General features: G+C 48.5%; 1 protein-coding gene across 4 annotated transcripts in view; it reads right to left on the reverse strand.

Moving 5' to 3' along the window:
* Window positions 1-792: 792 nt before the first annotated feature.
* The window catches only part of RGS8 (regulator of G protein signaling 8), a 29,011-nt gene continuing 6,157 nt past the window's right edge, over window positions 793-23,646 (reverse strand). The window contains exons 1-6 of one of the 4 annotated variants that reach the window (XM_069022973.1): window positions 22,562-22,648; window positions 22,275-22,333; window positions 18,309-18,410; window positions 17,346-17,410; window positions 9,200-9,366; window positions 793-7,507 (exon numbers count right to left, since the gene is read on the reverse strand). In XM_069022973.1, coding sequence (XP_068879074.1) covers window positions 7,325-7,507; window positions 9,200-9,366; window positions 17,346-17,410; window positions 18,309-18,410; window positions 22,275-22,333; window positions 22,562-22,648 — 663 coding nt within the window. In that variant the 3' untranslated portion in view covers window positions 793-7,324. Of the gene's footprint in view, window positions 7,508-9,199; window positions 9,367-17,345; window positions 17,411-18,308; window positions 18,411-20,250; window positions 20,789-22,274; window positions 22,337-22,561; window positions 22,649-23,646 lie in introns of those variants that run through there. The other 3 variants (XM_069022975.1, XM_069022974.1, XM_069022976.1) reach the window with 3 other exon arrangements.

Here is a 23,646-nt window from a genome sequence, read left to right on the forward strand (position 1 = left end):
CTGGTCATCCTGCTCATCCCTCCCTGGTTTATCCCATAAGGATGAGGCAAGCTGAGACCTGGGTGTGGGCTGCCTGCTGGAGCACAGGGTTTCTTTTTTTTGCCTGGAAAAAGCTCTTCATTTGTTGTTTGCTCTTTGTGACCTGATCATGCTTGATCCATTCACTTTGCTCCCTTTCCCAGGAGCTTGTGCATCCCCCACCGCTGCTCCTGGTGCAGGGAGCAGGCTCAGCACTTGTCTCCACCTCTGGCCATAGAGGAGTGTGATGGAAAGGCTGACAGAGGGACAGGTGAAAGCAGTACCACCACAGAGCAGAGAATGCCCCAGCTCTGCCACCTTTGCCATAGCCACTTCTGGCTGTGTGGCTGGGGGTTAATGGGCTGATAAAGAGCATTTTCTTCGGAGCCATCACAGCTTCTCCTGGCCTGAAGGCAGGATGTGTGTTAAGAGACAGAGCCCACCTGCTGCCTCTGCAGCCCCATGTCCCCCTGCCACGCTCCCAGCAGGGAAAGAGCCAGACCCTTCCAGGAAAGTCCTACAGATTCAGTTTGGGGTTTGGGGCAGGGAATCCATCTCAGGCAGCAGTGGGGTGTACCCAGAGAAGGACAGCAGTGTGCTGCTGGAAGGCTCTTGAGATTTTCCTTCCGTGCAGGTCCTACTGAGACATTTCTGACTCATCTCCCCAAACTGTATCTCCAAGGAGCCTGGTTCTAAATTGCTCCAACTGAGCAATCGACCACTTGGAGCCAACACATCCCCACTTTGCTGCCCCATCCAGCGTGTCTGCACCAGTGCAACCAGGGTCTGAGGAGAAACAGTTTCTCCCATCCTCTTCCTCCTCAGCAATTTGACTGGGAGACACCCCTCCATCCCCTGGATTGCAGTTTCCAACTTGCAGCTTTTCAGACACTCAGGCAGAGAACAAATAGTCTCAGGCTGTTTATTATGTTCTCAGGGTCTCTATGCAGAACAGTTGGGTAACACTGCACAACGTGATGACACGACTCAGTGGGGTATCGTCACTGGTGGGGCGTGTGGCGTGGCTGAGGAGCTTCTCCAGCCTCCCATGGAAGGGGAGCCTAGCAAACAAGCAGCTAATGCAGGGGGAACCCAGGGAGCCGAGTCCATGCCTTTCCCTGAGTGGGAAGGGATCAGACTGAACAGCCTGCATGGCCTGCCCAAACTGCTCCTGCTGATATCTCCCCACACCAGCAGCACCTGGACACTGCGGAGGCAGCTGCAGCAGCAGGATCTCATGAAAATAAAAATGTGGCAGAGGGAAGCACTTTTGGGCTGGTCGTTCTACCTGGTGGCTCACTTCTGAGTTCACTGGGTACAGCAGAGCCATCCTCAGTCTCTTCTGAGCCACCCAAAAGTTTATTTTCACAGGAACAACACATCTCTGTTATTTCAAGCAGCCTTACTGGGAGCTTGGGTTTGCAGTCAGGTCCTCAAGGGGACACTGCCATCCCACCAAATTGGAGGTGCTAGGGAGCTTAAAGACAGATCTGAACTCTGATTTGGGTAGCTCATAGAGGAGTTGGGGAGAGAGGTTATAAGAAGATGAGATCTTCAAATGTGGCTCTTAAGGAAGGGGGATCTACTCCAGGGTGTGCGTATACCCTGCTCTCTTCATTTCCAGGAATCCCATAGAGGTCTGTGGGAGTAAACACAGCAGAAGGTGCCTCCTTCCCCTCACTGCTTTTCAGCTGGTGGCTGCAGGAACTGATAGAGCAACACGACGACATTTCTCTCAGGATAACACTGTTATCTACACTGGAAATGCAAAGCTGAGCAGCTCCTCATCTCTCATGTTTTAGATCCAGCCTGGGGCATGCAGCACATGAGGCAAACTGGGAGGTGTGAGGCTACTTGAGACAAACAATTCACAACACAGCTGGTCCCCATAGCTCCCTGGTATACCAGGTCCCTCCAGAAGCAGGCACTGCCTTTTCTCCTGTGCCTTTTTGCCAGGAATGTTGGATGGTTTTGGTAACAAACTCATCCCCCTCTGCCACCTCCCTCCCATGGCCTCAGTTCCCTGAACTCCCGTTGAGTTCACTGCAGTCCCAGATTAGAAACACATCCTCCTGTAAAGCCAGGAGGAGGCACAGAGTACAACAACTGACTTTGCCAACCAAATACAACCCACACACCTTTATTGAGACTATTTTTATAAAACCAGAGAGCCACGGGGGAGCCCCAGCTGTGAGTGACCCCAGCACAGCTGCCCTCTCCCCTAGCCAGCCCCTGCCACAAGCACTGCATGTGCAGCGTGCATGGAAGAAGGAGAAAAAGAAGGAAGGCAAAAGACCTGGGGACAAGACAAGCTTCTGCAAAGCCCGAGGGGTGCGTAGTAGAGAGAAGCATTCTGGTCTAGCAGCAAAATGAACTTTAATTCCAGTTCTGGGATATAATGCTACAATGCTGGAGAGAGCACAGCACCAAGGAATGAGACAACTGCAGCAGCCCTAGGAATGAAAGATAATGCAGAAATGATGTGAAACGTTTTGTTCTTATATAACAGGCAAGGAAGAGCTCCTAGGAGTTTTACAGTGGCAGTAGGAGGCATGTAGGAGGAAGATGGCGTGACCAGAGTGTCTGGGGAAGGAAAAGGCAAAGAAGAGAGGAGGGATGGATGGGGATGGAGGATAGGCAAACGGGGAGGTTATGGGAATCTCAGGCTCAGAGAGATGAGGACAAACAGTGCTGGTGGACAGGAAGGCTTGGAGTGCTTCAAGGAGGAGGAGGAAGAGGAGGGAAGACCACCAGAACAGGACAGAGAAGGAGAGAGGAGTTTGGAGGGAGAAGCCAGATGCCCCCAGAGAGGGGAGAGCTTGCACTGATGGGTGAGAGGCACTCCAGGACTGGCATGAGGTATGTTTTGCTATTGCTCTGAATGCTGTAAACATTTTGGTTTTGTGTCTGTCAGTGAACATTCAGTTCAGTTTGATACATGTGCTCTTAGGGGTAACTGGAAGCCTAGCAGAGTTTTACATCTCTTACTACTACTCAGACTTATACACAAGGCAAACACAGCACTGGCTAAAGATCTGTTTATATAATTTATGCCTAATTCTCCTATTTTAACATGCACATCTATGTCTCAGAAAAGCTTCTCTAGTAGAGGACACTAAATAAGATACAGATGAAGTCACATGCACTCTCATCCACCCACACCCCCAGACACACAGATCAATTTCCCCCTCCCCTGGTTATACTGGCAAGACTTTGCCCTTCACACCTCCCCAGCATGGACACCCCTTGGTGCATTAATGAGTCCACTAAAAGGGGACATGGAAATCATTCCAAGCCTGGCTGATGGATCAAAGCAGGAGAAACTTTAGACAGAGTAGAGTTCTGCATCTGCTTTTGGAGTTAACACCACCCAAAGCTCATAGAAAAGGGAAAGGAAATTTGTAAACTCTTTTCCCTTTTCCCATCAAAATACCTGGGAGCTGACTGGATTTGTGTCAGAAAACAGAATAAAAAGAACCAATTTTTTCCCCTCTCTTCATGTGATGGCACACTTTCATGCTACTCCAAAAAGGATGAAAATTTTGGGGGTGTGTGCTTGTGGAGAGGAGAAATGTGTTTGTAGGTTGTGAATATCCCTTTCACACCAGGAAGAGATGAATCAAGGATAGAATATTTGTCCTTGGTGGGGATTAGTCACCACTCAGTTATTTTCGAAGCTTTGGCTCAGTCATTATTTCCTTAATCAGCCCCTGGTTTAAGGGGTAGAGCTACAAGCTGCCTATTTTGATTCATGTCAGGATGGCATTTGGCATAAAAGAAGCAGCTGGTGCCATTTTCTTCTTTAAGAAAAATAGAATTTTACTTTAAATAATGAGTCTGCTTTCCTTCAAGAGAGACAAACTGCAAGAGCAGCAACAAAAATAACTGTGGTAGACTCACATGCCTCAGACAATACTTTTGCTCCACTCTGTGTTCTAGGATGCTGTTTCCCACAGAGGGCGTTATCTGGCACCAATTTAATGGGGAAAACACTTCTCCTACATCAGCTAGCCCGATTCCAGCTCCTGTCACCACTGCAGCAATGGCATCTCCAGATGTGCCCTGCTCCAAACAATTCCCCAGGTGGATGGAGGAGAGAAGGGAGCTTGAATTTACAGGGTGTTGGCACCTTTGAAGTTTTTCCATGAGTTCTGACATGAAATGAAAGGACAACAGCACCAGCGCTGGAGGAGTTTGTGGAGATGCAGTCACACTGAACAGGACCAGGTTTTGTAGCCAGCAGGGGAGCCTGGGGATTCCTCGACACAAGCATCTCGTTCCTGCTGTGTCCCCTCGCCTGGCTGTCTCTGTGACCCTCCCCAAGGTGCTGCAGAGCCTTGTCTGGGGTGCCTCAGCTGGCACTAGAGGTCAGCACCACCCAGGCCCACTCAGAAGGTCTGTCTGGAGAGAAGTACCACAAGGCAGTTATGGCCTTCTGCCTTCTCTTTAAAAGCCGTGACTGCTTAAGCCTCCTGCTGCTGGCTCTCGAATCCTGGGCAGTTCTGGGATGCTTTTTGCACGTGCAGGGAAGAGAAGGGTGGAAGGGAGGAAGGCAGGGCCAGACAAGGTGGCATCCCTTCACCACTTGCAACACTTGTTTGGTGCCACAGTGTTGGGGAGCTGAGCTGCCCTTTGGCAGCAGTGAGATCACTGGGTAAAACTGGGACCACAGGCCAAGGGAAACTACTTCAGCCAAAGCAGCCTGTGCCCCTGGGAGATCCCAGTCTGCCCTGTGTTACACAGGCATGGCAGACATGAGAAAGGGGAATTCTTCCAGCCTCTCCTCACAGCCAAGCAGGGAAGCTTCGTGTCCCCCCTTGCAGGTCAAGCACCGACTATTTCACTGCAGTGTGGTTGGTTTGTCCTCCTCACTCCCTACCCCAGGAAGAGGCAGTGGAGGTGATGTGACCTACTCCTTCCTGCAGGTCAGATACCACCAGGGACAGCCATTGGATGCATGGCTCTGTATCCTTTGCTTCCATCTCTGATTCCTTCCACGCATTGCACAGGTTCCCCAGACACCCGTCTCACTGTACTTTGCTTGCCATAAAGCTTTGGGACATTGAGGTACTGCATGACCTAGTCCCCTTGCATAAATCATGGCAAATTTGAGGCATTTTCCAGATGTCTCTCATTGCTCCCACTTTCAAACAACCAGCAAAAAGTTTGTGCGAAACTGCCAAGTCCAGACCTTGAGCTTTGTGTCTCTGGACACAGGGCATGAGGGACCTCACATACCTCAAGTTCCAGAAGCTGTGGCACTGAGCCCGGGCGTGGCTGCAGAATGCCACATCTGTCACCACACGCCAGCCCCTGCTCCTCAGGGGTCCTTGCAGAGACGGAGGACAGCCAGGAATGCTGGGTCACTGCTGCTCTTTCTGGCCATTCTTCACAGAAATTTAACTGGAGATGGTATTTGCTTTCCAAAGACCTGGAGAATTCTGCTGCTGACCAACCAGGTACCAAAACACAGGTTTCCCTACTGAACATTAAGTTTGCCCTTGCACTGTATTTAGACTTCAGTGTCTTAGAGACCACAGGAATACACCTCCAGAATAAACCCAACATCTAAACCAGCTCTATCTTGATCCTAAACCTGTTCGTCCAACTCTCCTGCACATAATCCTTACAAAAAACCTCAAAAAACTGTTCCCTACTTAATTGATGAACATTAATTTTTAGTATCCTACCAGGCTTTTTGTATCTTGTTCCAAACACATTATGCTTAGCTTTAGAATTCATTCTACCTCATTTACACCACATTACACTAAATCTTTATCAGCAGCTTTCTGATATATCAAACCCACCCACCACTGTTGGACAGAGCAGAGGTTTACAGCCTCTGGTCTGGGGATGACTGAGAGAAGGAAAAGACCCATCGGGTCACTTTCCAGGCCTTTATTAAGTTAAGAAAACAGATCTCTGGTCTGTCTGCTCAAATCCACAGACAGGCTGTCTGCTTCTCCCCTAGAAAATATTGCAAGAATCTGCCAAGCTGGAACAGTAATACCATGGAAATAGGGCCGTCAGATGGTAGGAATTATTGCACAGCACAGAGGAAGTGCTACACTACTGACATCTGCACAGAGTCTTCTCCTGCAGTGGCCATCCAGGCTATGGGAATAAGGCCAAAGAACACCTCACACCCCACTGCACACCCTGACACCCATCCTGCTCACTCCAAGCTCTCTGTGTCCTGCTGGAAGCAAGCACCTTGCAGCAGGGTCTATGTCTTGAGGAGTTCTTTGCAAGGCATTGAACCCACAATCGGTAGGTAGGAACAGTCAGTAATCAGGAAATAGCAAAAATAGAATTATGATTTTTCATGTTGCCATGTGCTGCTCAGGTACCACATGAAAAATGCCATGTGCTGTGGCAGATGGGTCTTGTGCTTTTCTTGCACCTCAGCAAGTGGCAGAGGGGACATTCCTTCTCTCCACTGTCTCCCAATAGTCATTCCTGAGGAGCCACCAGGCCTGTGGCAGCCAGGAGCCCCTTTGTATTGGTACAGTGCCCAGCACAACAGAGCCTGAATGACGAATGGGGCCCTGAGGCTGAACTACCACATAAATAAATAATAGTAATGAAAAACAATCATTCACATTAGAAGACTTGCCTGCTCAGGCCTAGTGAGAGCTTTTGGGATTACCTTCCTCATGAGGAAAACTCGACTGTCCTATGGAAAATACACTTAGTCTCCATCCCTGAAAGGTAAGGGGCAGTGACAGGGTAGCAGCTGTGTCATAAGGTGTGCAACCAAAATGGGGAGGTGAGCTGAGTTTGCTGATGTTTTCCACTCTGGGAAAGGGAATGAGTCCTGTGCCTTTGTCTCCTCTCTCCCTCCCTTTGCTCTCTGGGTCCAGACCCCAGCAGCCAACATGGGAGACATGGGCTGGATGTGGCTTCACAAGTGTCAGAATTGCCCTTGGGGCCCTTCCAAGCACAAGGGAGAGGTGGGGGACAGGGACATGTGTGGAAGGATGGAAAGGTGTTATTTACACACAAACCAACGCAGTAATTTTAAAGAAAACCTTCCTTGCCAACAGATGTCCCCATGACTCAAGAGGGTTGTGGGTTTGTGCTAGAGAGAGGCAACAACTGCAAGGTGCTACTGCTAACCAAAAAAAAAAGCACAGAAAGTTGAAGAGTCTTAATATCATGCCTGGATCACTCTCTGGAAGCTTCCTCTGCCCCTTCTTCCTCTTTTCCCATTCCCACTGCTTTTAACATCAAGAAAGTTTCACATTTAGACATGGGTTTTGGCTGTTGTGGGAAGCACATGGTTTCTGAGGGCCCCATTGCTCCTCTAGCTGAGCCTCCTCTGGGTCTGAGACAGCAGGTCTGTGTAAATTTTGGATCTCAGGAACCTGGGATACGAGTCTTTCTCCATCAGGCTGTGCACCTTCCCCTGAGCTTGGTCAAAGCAGGAGAGCGAGGGCTCCTGCACATTTCTTCTTGTCAGCTCCCGTGTCTGGAAGTCTATGTTCACCTGGGAAAAGCAGCAGAAGAGAGTTTGGTACTGAGAGTCCAGCTGGTGTCCTTCAAATGGCACATTGCCTCTCAGCCATGGCTGTAAAACAGCAGCGGAACCAAGGTCCTACCCTTGTCCATGACAAAACAGCCCCCACAGCTCTGGAGAGTTTAGTGATCCAGGGCTACGAACCCTACCCCAAGCCTGGAAAAGTTGGATTTATAGTGATCTGAGGACTTCTGAAATCAAATTACCTTTATTTGGGCTCTCAGGCAGCACGTCACCTAAAGCTGCTGACTCAGCATAACTTCTCTCCTATCAACTACAATTTCTCTATTCCCTTCATTCTTCACTACATGCCCAACATATGGGTGAATAAACTTTTAACTGGGTTTAAACTATTAGTACGTTCTTTTTAAATGTATCTAAACTCTGTTGATCTAAAATAAATAGTTTGATTTTTCCCATAACAGCTTCACATTACAGTATCTCAAGGAGAGGCTTGAAAAAATAAACCACCCTATAATGTTATGACTTGCCATTTGTTTGCAAAGCCAGCCTATGGAGTTTTCCTGTTTTCCTTCCCTAGCAGAGCAATCAGCATGTTAGGGTTATTGTCTGGAAGAAAAAATGGCTGAAAAGATGTTATTTGTTGTTAACTCAGTCTCCAAACTTGAAGGAGCTTGGAAAATAAAACCGTCCACCTTAATGTGGATGGTCAGCAATATAGATTAGCTCTCTGCATTGCTTAATAATTTCTTATTCTAGCATGCTAAAATTATATAACAATGCTAAAGAAACTTCACCACAGAACCAAATTTTAGAAAAGACCCCATCCAAGCTGCATTCCCATTTCTAATCAAGATTCAGCCCTCCAGTCTTTAAAATCTCACCCAGATTCCTGAAGAACAGTAGGAAGATGCTCATGGGAGAGCAGTGGGCATTGAGATACCCACGCACCTTGGTGTGAATCTGAGTCCTTCCCAGTGGCCCTGCAATGGCCTTCCTAGCTGGGAGAGGGAGTAAAATGAGCCCTTTTTGGGGTCCCTGACAGACACCTGTATTGGGACAGGCACCCATGCAGTGGAGCAGGAGGGGTTGGGTGCAGTTAGTGATTGTGCTGTGATTGCAGTAACGCAACCCAGAATCGTCATGACACAGGATCTGACAGTGCCATCAGCCTGTCAGTGCTTGAAAGAGGATTTAACAATCCCAGGCTCTGGGTTGTGACTGCACTTTTTGCTCAGGTATTGTTCGAACCTCTCAGGAGGTCTGAGTGAGGTGGGAGTTAATCAGCAGATAAACTCTCCTCCCTGGGGAGCCAACAAGTTACTCACTGGTGGGATGGTCCTATGCAAAGTGTCCTCTGAAGAATGAGCCCAACAACCTGCTCAAGGGTTGACAGTAAATGAGAGGAGAACTGTGAAATGCTCTTGGGAAGCTTGGAGAGGTTAGGAAATGTAGGTTGAGGTTGCTGGTGAACTCCCTGGCTGTGACTAATCTAGTAACATCAAAGTAGTTGCCCTCATCAGGGATGAGTCACCGTGAGCTGAGGCAGCTGTAGCAGGCTGGATAGCATTCCCACCCTCCTTAGCTACTCTCTGAGAGGGAAGGAAGGGAGGGAGAGCACTCCTGAGCCCAGCTGGGGGTGATGGCCCTGCTCAGTGCCCGCAGGGATGCTGTGCCATCCCGGGGTGCTGCAATACCCACCTCCCGAGGGGCCTGCACATCAATGAACTCCTCGAAGATGCGCTGGGCCTTGGAGGCCAGCTTGGCTGCTGAGCGCGTCTTCTTGAAGTCCTCGCAGGCCAGCCAGAACTCCAGGTTTTCCTCACTGAATTCCGTCTTCAGGAAAGCACGGAAAGCAGCCAGCCCATCTGCAGGAGAGACACAGGGAGTTACAAAGGGAGGAGAAAGAAGGCAGGGAGGTGTTCCTTTCACAGACACCCTTCCATCCACCCCTACCTACCAAAGACCATTTGATTTTTCTCCCAAGGTCTGCAATCCCAGGATGTGTCCATAACTTACACCACTGGGCTCTCATGAGCTGCCAGAAAGCCAAACATCACTTGATGTAATTCTGAAAATTCTGGTTTCCAGCGAACATGGCAAAAGACTTTCCTTGAGACTGGGACACTCACCCTTTGGAAAGTTACTTTTGGAATTATCAAACTTCAACTCTTTGCATCTTGTGCATGTTAATGCAACACTTTGTAACACCCTATCTGTCATTAAGAAAAATCTTTAATAAAACATGGCTGCTGTGGACTTGTCTCCTATGTTTTCTGTCACTTTGCTTTATTGCCTGGTGCCATTTTTAGTTCTGAATTAAAGAGAGGAAAGCTCCTGGAGAGTCTGTTACAGCTCCAATAAAGGGTAGAGGGAAAGGACAAGCATAATTATGGCTTGTCTAGTCAGTGGTAAAAGTGTGCTTAGCATTTGCTAATGCTCAGCAATTGTGACATTTCAGTAATGCAATCTGAGTCAGCCGGGGCAGATTAGAAACATGGAAAGATTTATTAGGCAATCGGTGTCCTCTTAAACCCCTGCCTGGGCCTATTTATGGACGCAGTCATTGTTTTTTATTTCCTTTCCTTGAATGGCACCAGTGGAGTTGAAGTAGCTGAAGGCTTCACACATAGCCTTTCTCCTTGGGATAAATTTAGGTTCTCATGTTTTGTTTTATTTTGTTTTCCCAGTAACATGTTTCTAACACTTCCTGGTCTTTTGCAATAGGATCTGGGTTTTTGTAGCTCATGACTGGAAAGCTCTTGGCTACTTCCCGGCAACTGTCTAAAAATATTGATGGAACTGGGGATGCACTTGGCAAGGTCAGACTCCTTGAAAGGATAAAGGAAGCAAGGACAAGGCATGTCCAGCCTCTCATCCACCGGCATCCTCAAGTCCTTCTGGGCAAGGCTGCTCTTGATCTGTTCATCCCTCAGCCTGGATTGATATTGGGGGTTGCCCTGATCCACGTGCAGCACCTTGCACTTGGTCTTATTAAACCTCATAAGATTTCTATGGGCCCATTTCTCAAGCTTGTCTAGATCCCTGTGTATAATCCTAGCATCTTTCAAACAGGCTATTCAGACAGTTCCTTCTATATGCTGTATATGTTATCTATATGCTATATATAATATATATGCTATTTATATGCTACCTGTATGCTGTATATATGTATATGCGATGTATGCTACAGATGTATGGCAATGTAACACTGCCCTGCATCTCCCTTGCATGTCCTAAACTTCTTCCTGCTTATTTTGTTTCTGGCAATAACTTAGGACATGGAGATATTTCCCAGCTCCTGCTGAAGCCTCAAGCCCTAAGCAATGGCCCCGGGTATTGAACAGCAATAAACAGTCCTATTTCTGTCTGAGTGTCAGTCAAAGGAGATGTCTGACTGCCCAGATCCTCAAAGGGAAAGGCAGAAGAGATATTAGGCCAGACAAGCCCAAATTAGAGGCTAAACCTCTCTGCATTGGGCTCCTCAAAGCTCCTTCATTAGTGGGCTCTGTGCACTGACTGCTCCATCAGCAGTCTGCTATCAGCAATAAAAATGCATCCATCCCATCTCAGCCATGCTCCCTCCTTCTGTCAGCCCCAGAAACAGCTGTATTATTCCAGCTTGTCCTGAAACTTCTTAATTCAAGCAATTGTAGGAGATCAGGGTTTTGCACTGCTAGAGTGGACAAAACTGGGGCTCTTGTCCAAATAACAGTGCAAATTATGGGTCCAAGCCTGGGGAAATATTGTGGCATCAGCCCCAGAGAAGCCTGCAGAGCAGAATGCCAAAGGTATCTCCAGGAGCAGGGCACCTCTCAGTATCACCCTGCCTGTGGCTGCTTTCAGCATCTCCATGGGTAGATAAACATGGTGAGGGGTGTTTTAGGGCTGCTGCCCTTCCTGAAATCTGAGACACAGAAACATTTTCCAAAACCTGTGTCCCCCTTAGTGCCTATAAAATTCACAGGACCTGTGTGAGAGCAAGGGAAGGACCAGAGAACAGGGCAGGGAGTCTTTGCGGGCTGACAGCTTTCAGAAAGAAGGAAATAAAACATGGAGAAAATTCCAGTTCCTCAAGATCTATGTCATTTTATATATTATCAGCTCCTAGGATGCTTGACATTAAATATTGCACCACCCAAGCACACTGCTATGTCTCTGCAGTCTTTGCTGTGTTCCTCCTGAGATCTTGCTCCCCTGTCTCTGTCCTGGTCTTTTTTTCCCCCCCTTTTCCTCTAAAAGAGCCCCAGAGTCCCAGCACTGACAGAGGATCACTTGCAGGAATAGCAGAGTTGCATGAAAGTACCATATCTGCAAAATATCATCACTGCAAAATACAATATCTGAAAAATGTAACACCTGCAAAATATAATGTCTGCTAAAAAAAGGGAATGTCATGACTGACAAGGAGAGAAAGGCATTTGCTATAGCCCTGCCCCAGAGAGCAGCTGCAGCAGGTTCCCCTGGGACCAGGAGGTTTCCATGAGCTCTGCCTTCTGCTCTAATGTCAGTCAGCTCCTTTATATCCTGAAATAAGTTTAGGCAGTGAATGGATAAATAATAGTGTCTGGCTGTTCTCTGCTTTTTTTATACACTCCTGTCATGCACTCCTCACAGCCTTTGAGGAGCTGCAAGTGATGAGGCTGAACCTATGAGGACCTTGCTCGGGAAGCTTTGGATGCAGTCATCCTTGACTGCCTGGTTTTCCATAGTTTTCATCTTTAGCCCTTGACTGCCTGCCAGCCTTTCCAGCTGTGCCTAACAGCCAGGTTTGGGGAATCACTGCCAGAAGTTTGTCATGGAACAATGACAAATCTGATTGAAAGGGCAGGAGGACAAGTAGGCATGGGAACTGCCACGACCTGAGGTGGAATTTCACCTGGATGTTGATTTCAATCTCCTCCTCTCCTTCACAGCACATGAAGGCTATCAAGAAATGATCACTCATGAATGATCAGCATTTCAAAGCTCATCCTGCCCAACTGGACATTGTTTTTCCTGGGGCAACCAGCACTGGAGTGCAGTGTGATATGAGCAGGAGAGAGATTTCACCTCCTGAAATATCCTGGAGTGCAATTCCAAGGGGATGCTTTACAGAGAAAGCACAGGAATTAAAAGCAGGATTAGAAGTCTGCAGATGCAGCAGCACAGGATAATCCCTAACCTGTGGCCCAAAGGCATGGCCACTCAGGGGGACAGGATGTGCTGGTGTAGGTGCACAGCCCTTTGAGACAACTATTGGACAGTTATTCAGGAATTTGACTTAAGAGTCCTTTGCTTGAAGCCAAAGGAGGAAGTCGATACTGATGGAGCAGATAAATTGAAGGCAAAGAAACAGAGCTCTTTACTGAATGTCAAGAGTCTGAGGGAGAAGCAGCAGACATTTGCTATTTTACTTTTTCAGTGTAGATATAAGCTTCAAAATGCCCTGCTCTCCATTCAGACTGACTGAGGAAAGAACAAGAGCATTGCCAGGTGGGATTGTTAAGTGCTCAGACATTACTCAGGATCTTGCAGGTCACCTGTGAGTTATGCAATGACAGGAATTTCTGATTTATGAATGGGCAGTGCCAGGCAGTTCAATGGCCATGTGAGGACAGGAACTCCTGAAATCCCATTGAGGAGATGGAGAGTGGATCCTTTCCAGCAAGAAGGGCTGTGGAGGAAGGGCTGAAGTGGGGAGCAGAAAACACAAGACAAGTCTTAACTAAATAAAGATCCATCTTGAGGAAGAGCCCAGATTAGTGGCAGCCTAATAACCAAGCACCTGCCACTGTCAGAACAAGAAAGCAATCAACAGTCATTTATTTAATGCATGTGTTTCACCCCATCAGCAACCAGACTTCACGCAGGGAGTAAAGGTAGAGTCCCTGTGGCTGGTGGATGAATGGATTGGCTCCATGGAACGTGTTTGGTCCAGGGCTGGAGAGACAAGGTCACAGTGCTCTGCATAGCACACGAACGTGCTCTCACTGCTGCTGAGCAGTGCTCCCCTTAATCTCAGCTACCTGTCACCAGCACAATGCTAATACTGTTCTGGCTTAGAAAGAACTGGGAATAGGTTGGGATATTCCTATACTGTGTAGGAAGTGAAGGAATGTGTAGATAACAGGAGGAGAACAACAGTAAAGTTTGGGCGGAAGAGCACAGAGATCACAAAAAATCTGGAGAAAAATCACCTTTGAGATAAAAGTGAGAATTCAGCAGGAAGGTTTTTGGTGTCGGGTGCTTTGTTGAAAAGTTACTAAGGGTTGAGGACAGACTGTCCTGCTGGATGCTGGATAAATGATAAGCCATGTGTCCAGCCCCGTGAGGGATGCAGAATGAGACATGCTATTGCTTATATTTCCCTCCAGCAGCCTGTCACAAGAAATCCTCATCTGGCTGGCCAGCCTGTGCCTCCTGGGCACAGGCACAGCAAGGGGAGTAATACTCAGTTACTCACATGCATGCACTCACACTCTGGGGACAGCACTGAGTTCGCTTCCCTGGGAGCCTTCATTCTGGGACAAAATGGGAAAAGATGCCAAAATCCAAATGCATGTTTAAAACACTGCTCTTTCTCCCTGGGCACCCAAGGAAATACTGCATACAGTCTGCCTCTTACTCTCTAAATTCCCTGACGACAGCAGGATCAGACTCCCCTCTCCTGTTGCTTGCTCAGAAGCCCTGACCCCATTGAACGTGGCTATGCTGTGCTTCTGGCAGTGACCCCATGGAACATGGCTATGCTGTGCATCTGGCAGTGAGCTCAGACAGGGCTCCTGATGTAAAATAGGGATTGTCTACCTGACCCCAGGGTTCCTAAGTTGATTTGCTTCACCCATTAGCAAAAGAAATTAGGATATCATTGCACTGACCTATCCATCTGGGGCTGCCAGCAGGGCAGAGCTGTTGCATCCTGCTGCTCAGCACTGCTCACTCCAGGAGGGATGAGGGAATTGAGTCCCAGGGCCAGTGCAAAAGCGAGGTGGGGAAAGCCCTCCTGCATTTCCTACTCACAATCTCTTGTTAAAGTCACCTCAAATTATCCTTTGAATGGCTGGGGAATGAATCCAAATCAGACCACTCTATGCAGAGGACATTATCCAGTCTGGGAATCTCCCAAGACAAATAATTGCTTCAAATCCCAGGGGATTTTAATCCTCCACTCGAAGTGCTGCCCCACAGCAGCAGGTCAGGATCAAATATTACCTGCACAGGTCATTCATTAGAAGGGTGAGGGGAGATCAGGGAGAGCTATACAGGGCCATCACACTTCAAGGGATATCTGGCAAAGGTGATCATAGAATCACAGAATGGTTTGGGATGGAGGGGACCTTAAAAATAATCTTATTCCAACCCCTTTGCCATGGGCAGGGACACCTCCCACTAGACCAGGTGGCTCAAATTCCCAGCCAGCCTGGCGTAATGACACTCTCCATAGTCTGTGAAATGCATGGCACCTACTCAGGTCACTTCCATTCAGAAACCTTTTGGACACTCCTGAAAATAGGAAAGGGAAGAAGTGTTTTTCCCTTCTCACAGAGTGCTGCAGCCCCGTGAGCCTCCTGCATGTATGAGGGCAGCCTGCTCACCTGGGCACTTTGGAGAGCCTCTTAGGGAGCTCTGATCCACATTCTTGCTCCTTGGAGCAATTTTACCAATTGTCCAACCCCTTGCAGTACTGCTCACAAGGTCTGCCCCATTTGCAGCTGCTCCATCCAGCTACTGAGTCCCACTTGAGCACTTCGGGGTTTATTTTCCCTGGAGAACAGTTTGGCTGGAAGGGACCAAAACCATCTGATGCAGCAGAAAGGACCACACAAACCCCTGAAATCACAATCCTCTTTCCAAAATAAATGAACTGTCCATCTAGTGAAGACAGTTTCTGACAGATGTGTCAAGCAGAAATGCTCTACCTGTGGATGCTGTGAGCCCCGGGGGGGATTCTCCCCGAGCTCAGCTGGTGCTTAGCCCATGCCCCCAGGCATGAATTCCAATTTTCCCTGGCTAATGCTGTTCACCTGAGCAGTCACAGGGAAATTAGACTGGGACAGTTCTGTCCTCCTCTTGGCACTAAAAGCAGAATATTTGCTGGCAGCTTCCCTAGAGACAGATGTCAGCAGACCAGGCACAGCTTTATTTACTCCCAGATTCTGGCCACTTAAGGCTCCCTTACCTGTCTAACATCAGCACATCCTAACATCAGCACATCCTAACAGCAAAAATGCAGCTCATACAATATAATTAATTCTATGAATATGTGCTCTTCTCTCCTTTAAACCAGTGTAACTAAAATAACACTTCTGTTTCAACAGAACGTTTTGTATTTGCATCATTATAACCCTTGACTGCCAGGCTGGCAATTCCAGAAACTTCAGGTGCAGAGCAGTTATAAAATATTCCTTTAGAAAGCAGTTTATTAAACAAGAATATTTTTTGTCATCAATCACCAGGCAATGTCACTGTGACTGCTGATAAAAAAAGATTAATTTAAATTTTAAAGATCACCTTCTGTTGCTATTAGGAACTGAATATTTTTCATTAGAAACTGAATATTTTTCATCAGTGCCAGAGAGTTATCAGAATTACTTTCCATTCTAAGAGATGGGAAAAAATCCTGATAATTCATTTATCACTCCAAAAGGCAAATTTATTAATGAAACCAGACACCCCTTTGGAGGTTGCTGGACAAAATAATTCTACCTATGAACTAAGGCTTGATTTAGCATTTTTGCAGTAGTCAGCTGAAGAGGGAAATATATAACATCAGGACAAAGGTGGGTAAATTCACTGGGGTTTGTAATCCAAGCACTTTTTCTGCAGTCTGTACCTAATAAAGAAAACTTCTACTTTTACACTGGTGAAGAAGAAATGGGTTTCAGTTCAGGATGGTACCAGGGATATGAATATCCTTGCCCTCCCCTCTTCCCATCCCACAGGCACCCTATAATCTCCTTGCATTTTCCCCTTCTTGTTCTGAATTTCCACAAAAGAAATGTTCCTTTTTAGTCATACCTAGCTACACCATCTATTTTTTTCCCTATTGGCTGCAAGAGCAATGATCTCAACTAGAGACTGCTGCTAAAATTACATACTGCTTTTCCTGCCTTGGTCAGCCAGCCTGTTTAAAGTTGTCACTTAATTCCCTGCCAAAACTGTTGTCATCTCAGTAGAAACCAAGCAAAATCACCCCAATATCACTTAATAATATAATCCTACACTTATATTTTAAAATGTAAGCAAAACCTGGGTCTCTAAGCAAGCCAGACAGCTCCTTATTGCCAAAAAACAGTTCACCACCCACGTTGACTTTTCCCCAATCTTGACTTTCTAGGGTTTAATTCTCCAATAGAAGCCCATGAATGAACCCGTACTGGGAAATTTGCTGTCTTGTTTATAATTTCTCAGTGTGAAAATGCTGGTGAAGCAGAGCAATATTTGCTGAACAGAACTCATAGGATTAATCTATTGAGCAGAGCAGGGGGTGCTGCTTATAGGTTGGCATAAGGTCTCTGGATGTGAAATATTCAGGTTTGCTGTGATAACCGCAAATCAGGCTCTGCTCAGGGGGACCGCAGGTGATTTCTCTGCGACAGGGCAAGTCATTCAAGGGTACTGAGCTGGAAGAGGCAGCACCCTGGGCTTATGGCTTTAGCAGTTGTGGTCAGGAGCAAAGCCATGAAGGGAACACACAAAACCCTTTTATCCAGAGGGCAATTAGTGCATATAAAGGATGGTGACTGCTGGGGAGTGAGCAGCTCTGGGGGACCATGCCCCTGCTATGCAACACGCATTCTGCCCTAACTACAACAGGGGTTAAGGGCAGAGGAGGAAAAAAAAGTAGAATTTGATCTCTACTTACATTTATGGGACAAGAGGACATCAAAAGAGTCTGCCCATCTTGTTGCTTCTTCTGTTGACAGTCTTCTGTAAGGAAAAGATGGGGCAAGTTATGGGCAACCCATGGCTGCTCATCCCCTCTGGAGCTGTTTGATGAGGATGCTGAGGAAGGCTGGAATTCTTCTCGCCTGATTTTGGAGGTCTAGAGTGTAGAACTGAGCCAAGTGACCTTGGGCTCCCTCTAGAATCAGTGAGGAGATACCAAGGCACCTGCAGGGATTCTGCTCATCTCATATCCCCAGGCAGGCAGGTAAAACAGGCCAGGTGAATCATACCCAAAAAGGGACCAATTTTTCCTCATTGACTCTAAGCAGAGGCCCAGGGAAGAAGCTCAGATGCAGACATTTACATTGTAAAAGCCAAAAGTCAGGCAAAATGAAACTCAGCCCTGCAGAAGTGTTTATTTCTCTTGCTTGCCTTTCAGGGGATCTTAGCTCAGGTGTAAGCAGGGACTTGTGATCAGATGAGTCCCATCCCACATGTCTCAAATCAGGATTCGGGAGGGTCTGAAACATCTCCCTCAAGCATTGTGCAAACCCTCACCTGAATTTTCGCAGTGTTAAATATAAGGCTGAGCTGAAGATGACCTGAAATTGCTGGTCACCTCTTACAACCAAGCCAACTGCTCAGGGTTCGATTTGTGATGACAGAGGTCTAAATTATGTCTCCAAATAGGTGCAGACATATCCCACACACACAGCAGTAGGGACTGTGAGCATGTCCTGTCTCATGGCAGAGCTCATGTCAAAGATCCAGGTATTTCCTGAGGCTGTTCCTGATGGATCAGTGCCGGTTTGTTTTCCTTGTGGAAGTAGTCACAGCTTATACAAAGTACAACAAAAGCAAAACAATACTGGAGAAGGGGGTGGGTGGGTAGGGGAAGGACAGGAGTGGGGCTGGGGTGTGATGCTGCAGCTATACTCACTTCAAAGCCCGGTTGGGCTTGTCCGGAAGAATAGCTGTGAAATCATTATATGAGTCTGATTTGTGAGACAGGCAGCCCAGGCGAGTCCTCATCCCTCTGTTCCTGTGGTCAAGGTGGGGAAGCAGGGGTGTTAGCAGGGGAAAACCAAAGAAGAGGATGATTATAAGTCTAGCCAGCTTGGCAAAAGAAAAAGAACAACCCCAAAAAAACCTCAGTGGCTCTGTGCTAGATCTGTGTCCTTTGTTCCCTCATGTGTGAGAGGGACCCTGAGACATCTCCAGGCAGATGCTAAGGGTGAACACAGCACCAGAGCAGCTAAAGGCTCACCCACACCAGGCGTTCAGCTGCCTTGGCTGGCAAAATGGCTTTGAAAGGCTACGCTTTGGGATGGTTTCTTGGAAAGTCCTGCTCTGCTCAAGTGTGGGAGGAGAGCAATGGACAGCAGAACAAGAAATCAGTCGCCACGTTCCAGCAGCACCAGAAACAACACAAATACCAGAGTTGGAGGACAGGAGAGGGCTGGAGGAAGGAGAGGGGTCGTAAAGCGCCTGCGAGGTGAGCCTGTGTTGCAGAACCGTGAGTTCCTGGCCAGGATCAATCCCAAGCATCTTCTTTAGATTCAGGATTACATAAGCAGGATCAAACTGCCTGTTTCCTGACATGCTTACCCAAGCAGACAATGGCTTTATTGCTTTTTTCCTGTAAATTTCAGCCCAGTCCCAGAGCCTTCAATCCTCCACCAGCCCCTGGCGTCCTTGCCCAGCCCCTTCCCAGGACAGCAGCCACAGCATCCTTCATTACATAACCCAGGATGGGCAGGGACACAGAGGGACAGGGAAATGGAACACACACATGCATTACACAGGACTGGCATCACGTTTTCCCCAAAAACATGTAGGGACTGCCTAATGGGTTTGCATGGGCTCTGTGATCTGCCTCTCCAGCCCAAGGGCATCTCCTCTCTGAAATTCCCTGGATATCAAACTAGGCCATTCTCTCCTCCAGACCACTGGAAGAGCATTTAGTGACCCTGTCTCCACTTCTTAGCTGCTGGACCTACTTTGGAGCAGCTGAAAGCCCTTCTCCAAGCCCTGCTGCCAAACAGATGCTGAATACTTTCTGTGACTGCAGAAGTACAGCATTTTTTCCCTTCCATCTGTAATTCTTGCAGAACACTTCAGCACCAGTGCCTCATCCAATCTGTAGTGAGCCTGTTTCCCCCTTCTCCTCCCGCCCTTCGGAGAGCTTCTATTATTGCACATTTTAATGTAATCTTAAAGCAAATTAAATGTTAATTAAATGCACCGAGTGTCTCCCTGGTGCAACACAGGCAGCTTGCAGCGTTTAACAAGCACAAAAACTAGGAGCTCTTCAGTCATGGGAATTGTTGCACAGCCTCCAACTGCGGGCCCATGGCCATGGGCCCAGGATGCTACGCTCCACAAACTCCAGATGAGAGCCCAGGGAATGCCACATTCCCCGCTGGATTTGCTGTGTTTGAGTGGACACTGAGACCACCACAGGATCCTTCTGGTACCTCTTCTGATGCCTCCTATACCCCACCTTTCTGTTCCCTGCTCTGTTTGCTCACAAATTTCCCAGCAAGAGGTGTGACAGGCATTACTGCAGTACTGCTCAGATCCCCCTCTGATGCCTGAGATCAAGGGACTGCACCAGGGAATTAGAGCAGGAGGGGGGTAGAGCTGCTGTGCCATGGGCAGGGAGTTGGCTCCTCATGGAACACCCTTCTCTCAGTGAGGACTTCCAAGACAGGATATAGAAGAGAGAGAGAGGGAAAGGAATTGGGTCTGCAGGAGGTGGAGAGGCAAGGGAAGGGCAGGAGGGAAGAGGGGACACTGCAGTGAGCTAAAGGGCTTGCTGGACAAGGCAGACAACAACAGGATGGGCAGGGGTGAGAGATGCACCGTGTCTTTCCAGTTACCTCCGTGGGATAAGTAAGGCAGCCATTCAGGCATCCAGTTATGGTTTACCCTTTAACTGGCTGGCTTGGACTGCAGTCGGGGCTGCTTGCAGGAGGCAGGAGTGCGGGAAGAATGGATTTACTGTTTCATGTCCTGGCACTTAAAAATATACCAAAGAATCCTCTTTGCCAAAGCCAAGAAGGGCCAGTTGTCCTCAACCCATTTGATCCTTGCCTCCTAGCAAGGAAAGTCAATTGTTCAATGGAAGACGTTGAGAGTTGAGGGATGGTCACAGAGGAGAGACAGCATTTCCTTCTAAGACCAGGACTGCAGGTAAAGTCCAGCTTCAGGTCTAAAGTGGTTTGAGTTTGTTGTCCCAGGTCACCAGGGAGCAGCAGCAGTTGGCATTATCCCACTCATCCTTCAGCATCTGCGAAGGTCTCTCCTCAACGGGCAGAGCTCTGGGCTGAGCTTGCTAAGAAGACCAAACTACCTCTTGTGCCTGTCCCTCCAGGTCGTGGCTGATGTTACTGGCCAGGCATCATGGAAAAGCTGGCACTGCAAACAGAATAACAGCAGGACTTCACGCATCTGCAAGTGCTGCTCCTTTCACCACCACAGGCTCAAGCACTCACACAAAAATAACTCAAAGCAAGCAACTCCTTGTTGGGGTGGTGGGAGCCTGCGGGAAGCCACCAAGGAGCCTGCAAAGGAGAGGGAAGGAGAGAGGGAGATTGGAGACGGCAGGGTCCTCGTGAGCCTTGGCACACTGAAGAGCAACTGGTTGAAAACTCTCACATCAACAGATAGTGAAGGTGAGATCCACCAGGCAGGAGACCCAGGGGACAGAGAACAGGACTCTATGATGAGCAAAGGCAAAGGTTTCCGATTTGCCAGGACAGAGCCAAGTTCCAGGTACCCTCCACATCATGTCCTCCTGCCCGCTGGGAACAACCAAGGACAAGACTAAAGAGCTGATGAGAATGGAGAGGGTGTGCAAGGAGTCAGGATCCTGCTCTGCTGGGGCCTGGGGAGACCCTGGAGCTTGGGCTGCCCAATGCAACATACCTCTTAAAACCTGATTACATTAAAAACGCACAAAGCCTCTTCCCCACTAAATTAATGGAACTGGGATTGCGTTGCACTGCCAGTGAGTGCATTTCCTTAATCCTCACCCTGACCAGCTGCTTAACTGCGTGCTCTAACTGAAATCAATCCTTGTAATTCCTTAAGCCCCTTTAAATTTCCTCATTAACAGCCTCACCCGCGTGTGGGGCCACAGCATATGACTTCCTAGAGTCCAGCAGCTCCTGCTCCTCTTTCCCACTGCTGCTCCAAGGCGACAGCTGGAAGTGGAGCTGGGTGCTCTCTCCCTTGCAGCCTCCTCCAGTAGCCTGAATTTTGGGGTACTGTTATGAAAGAGCCTTCTGCTCACCCCCACTCCCACCCACTCAGCCCCCACAGTAACCACCTGCACTGCTGAGCAGCACCCAACTTCATTACAATCCCAAAGTCCATCCAACTTCACAGGTGCTGGGACCTGTGTTTCCCGTGAAGGCAATCCCACTGCTTGGCTGACATACCCACGGATGTTTCCTCTGTTTGCAAATAAAGCCAGTCAGTTATGACTTTAAAATGTAAGCTGTGGCATCTGGTAAAGGCATTGCAATAAAGGTCCTGTTGAGGGGATTTTCCTCCTGCTCCATCCTTCATCCTACCTCCCCCTTCTATAAAGGGAACCCGGTCAAGGAGAATTGCCAGCCTCATCATGGATGTGTTTTGGGGGTTTCTCCTTGAGAGACAGAAAGGGAGGGGTGTGATTAGGACGTTCAGGTTATCAAGCCACCTGAGCAAAGATAAAGAAGCCATCCCAGTACAAGAAAATAAACAGCACGAAGGTCAAACAAACAAACAAACAAAACAGCAAACCATTAGATCTCTCAGGGGGTTCAGGAGATTAAGACTATCTATTCACATGCAGAGAAAGTCAGGGGGAAAAAAAAGAACACAGAGGCACTGCAGACACCGCGAAAAAGATACTCACTGCCTTTGACCTGTCCTCTCTGCCGGGGGGTCTGTGCCGACAGCGTGGTCAGAAAAGCTCTGGGGAGAGAGCAGAGCGGTCTTCTTCAGAGACAGCCCCCTGCTCGGTGTGACAGTCACACCTCGACACCCCTCCCTTCCCTACCTTTCCCCGGGCAGCGGCAGCAGCAGCAGCAGCAGCGCAGCTCAGAGCCGCTCTCGCATCAGCCCCAGCCCGGCTGCGCAGCCGGCCCCCAGCGCACAGCGCCGGCTCTGCTCCGGAGCCCAGCGCATCCCCGCCTCACCCACCTGGCAGCAGAAGCCCAGCTTCTCGCCCCGAGGGGACGGGGGACCGCCGCGCAAGGGCGGAGGATGCCAAAGGCTGCCGGGGAGCATCTGGGGGCGGGGAGGGGGGATGCCTGAGAAAGCGCTCGCTTTTGTCACCCTCGCTGCGTTGGAATAAAGCACCCGCCCGCCTCGCTGTGAGCGGCTGCTCGGAGCTTTAGGGAAGGTTGCTGCCCTCAGATCACTTATCTCCAGGAGTTGTCACAGACAGAAGGGATGGAAGAGTTTCATTAAAGAGCCCAGGTGTCAGCAGGGTCAAGGAAGATTTTGGCACAAGGCAAAGAAGAACCTTATTGCTGGGCATGGGATGACAGGATCAAAAATCACCCAGTGATGTGGCAGACCTCTTGAACCCATCTTCCCTTCTCTCACCTGGTGTGTACATCCCTGCAAGCTCCCTCAGTGGCCTCCCCCCTATGTATGGGCTCCAATCCCCCTTTTTTCTCCTGCACCCACCTTCATCCTCCAGAGAATATGTATGGCATGTCCAGGGCACCCCGGTGGCTCTAACAACAACCTAACCCATGTCACCAACAGCCCCCCAGCTCAGCACAGCCACCAGTGGCAACACCTGGTGTTGCACAGGCACTGATGGGGGTCACTGAGAGCTCACTGAGAGCTCAAGCTGTGGGATCTCCATTGCTTTTTTGATCTTGACAAAGCTGATTGACTTAAAAAAAATATATAATTAAAAAAGTCCTCTCCAGTTTAACAAGTCATTGCCTTTTCCCTGGAAACTTGTAGTCACCTTCCTCTCTGCTAAAACACTGCTGGCTTTGGCATCCTGGTGCTATTAGCAGGAAGCATGCCTTGAGATAGCACGTTATCACCAGGCACCATCCCTGGGGAGAGGCAGTCCTGCAAAACCTCCTACAAAAACACAGGGTTTAGCAGCACTGCAGCAAAGATCCCAGCTCTCCTTCAGCTTGGATCCCCTCCTTGACAGCTCAGCGTGGCATGGAAATGTTTGCCTTGTTCTTATCCTCTCTCTCATGGCAAAGCCCAGGTCATCCTGACTGGGATTAATCACATCTCCAGTTATCAGAAAA

This window comes from Aphelocoma coerulescens, chromosome 8, assembly GCF_041296385.1.
Source record: "Aphelocoma coerulescens isolate FSJ_1873_10779 chromosome 8, UR_Acoe_1.0, whole genome shotgun sequence".
Classification (NCBI taxonomy): Eukaryota; Metazoa; Chordata; class Aves; order Passeriformes; family Corvidae; genus Aphelocoma; species Aphelocoma coerulescens.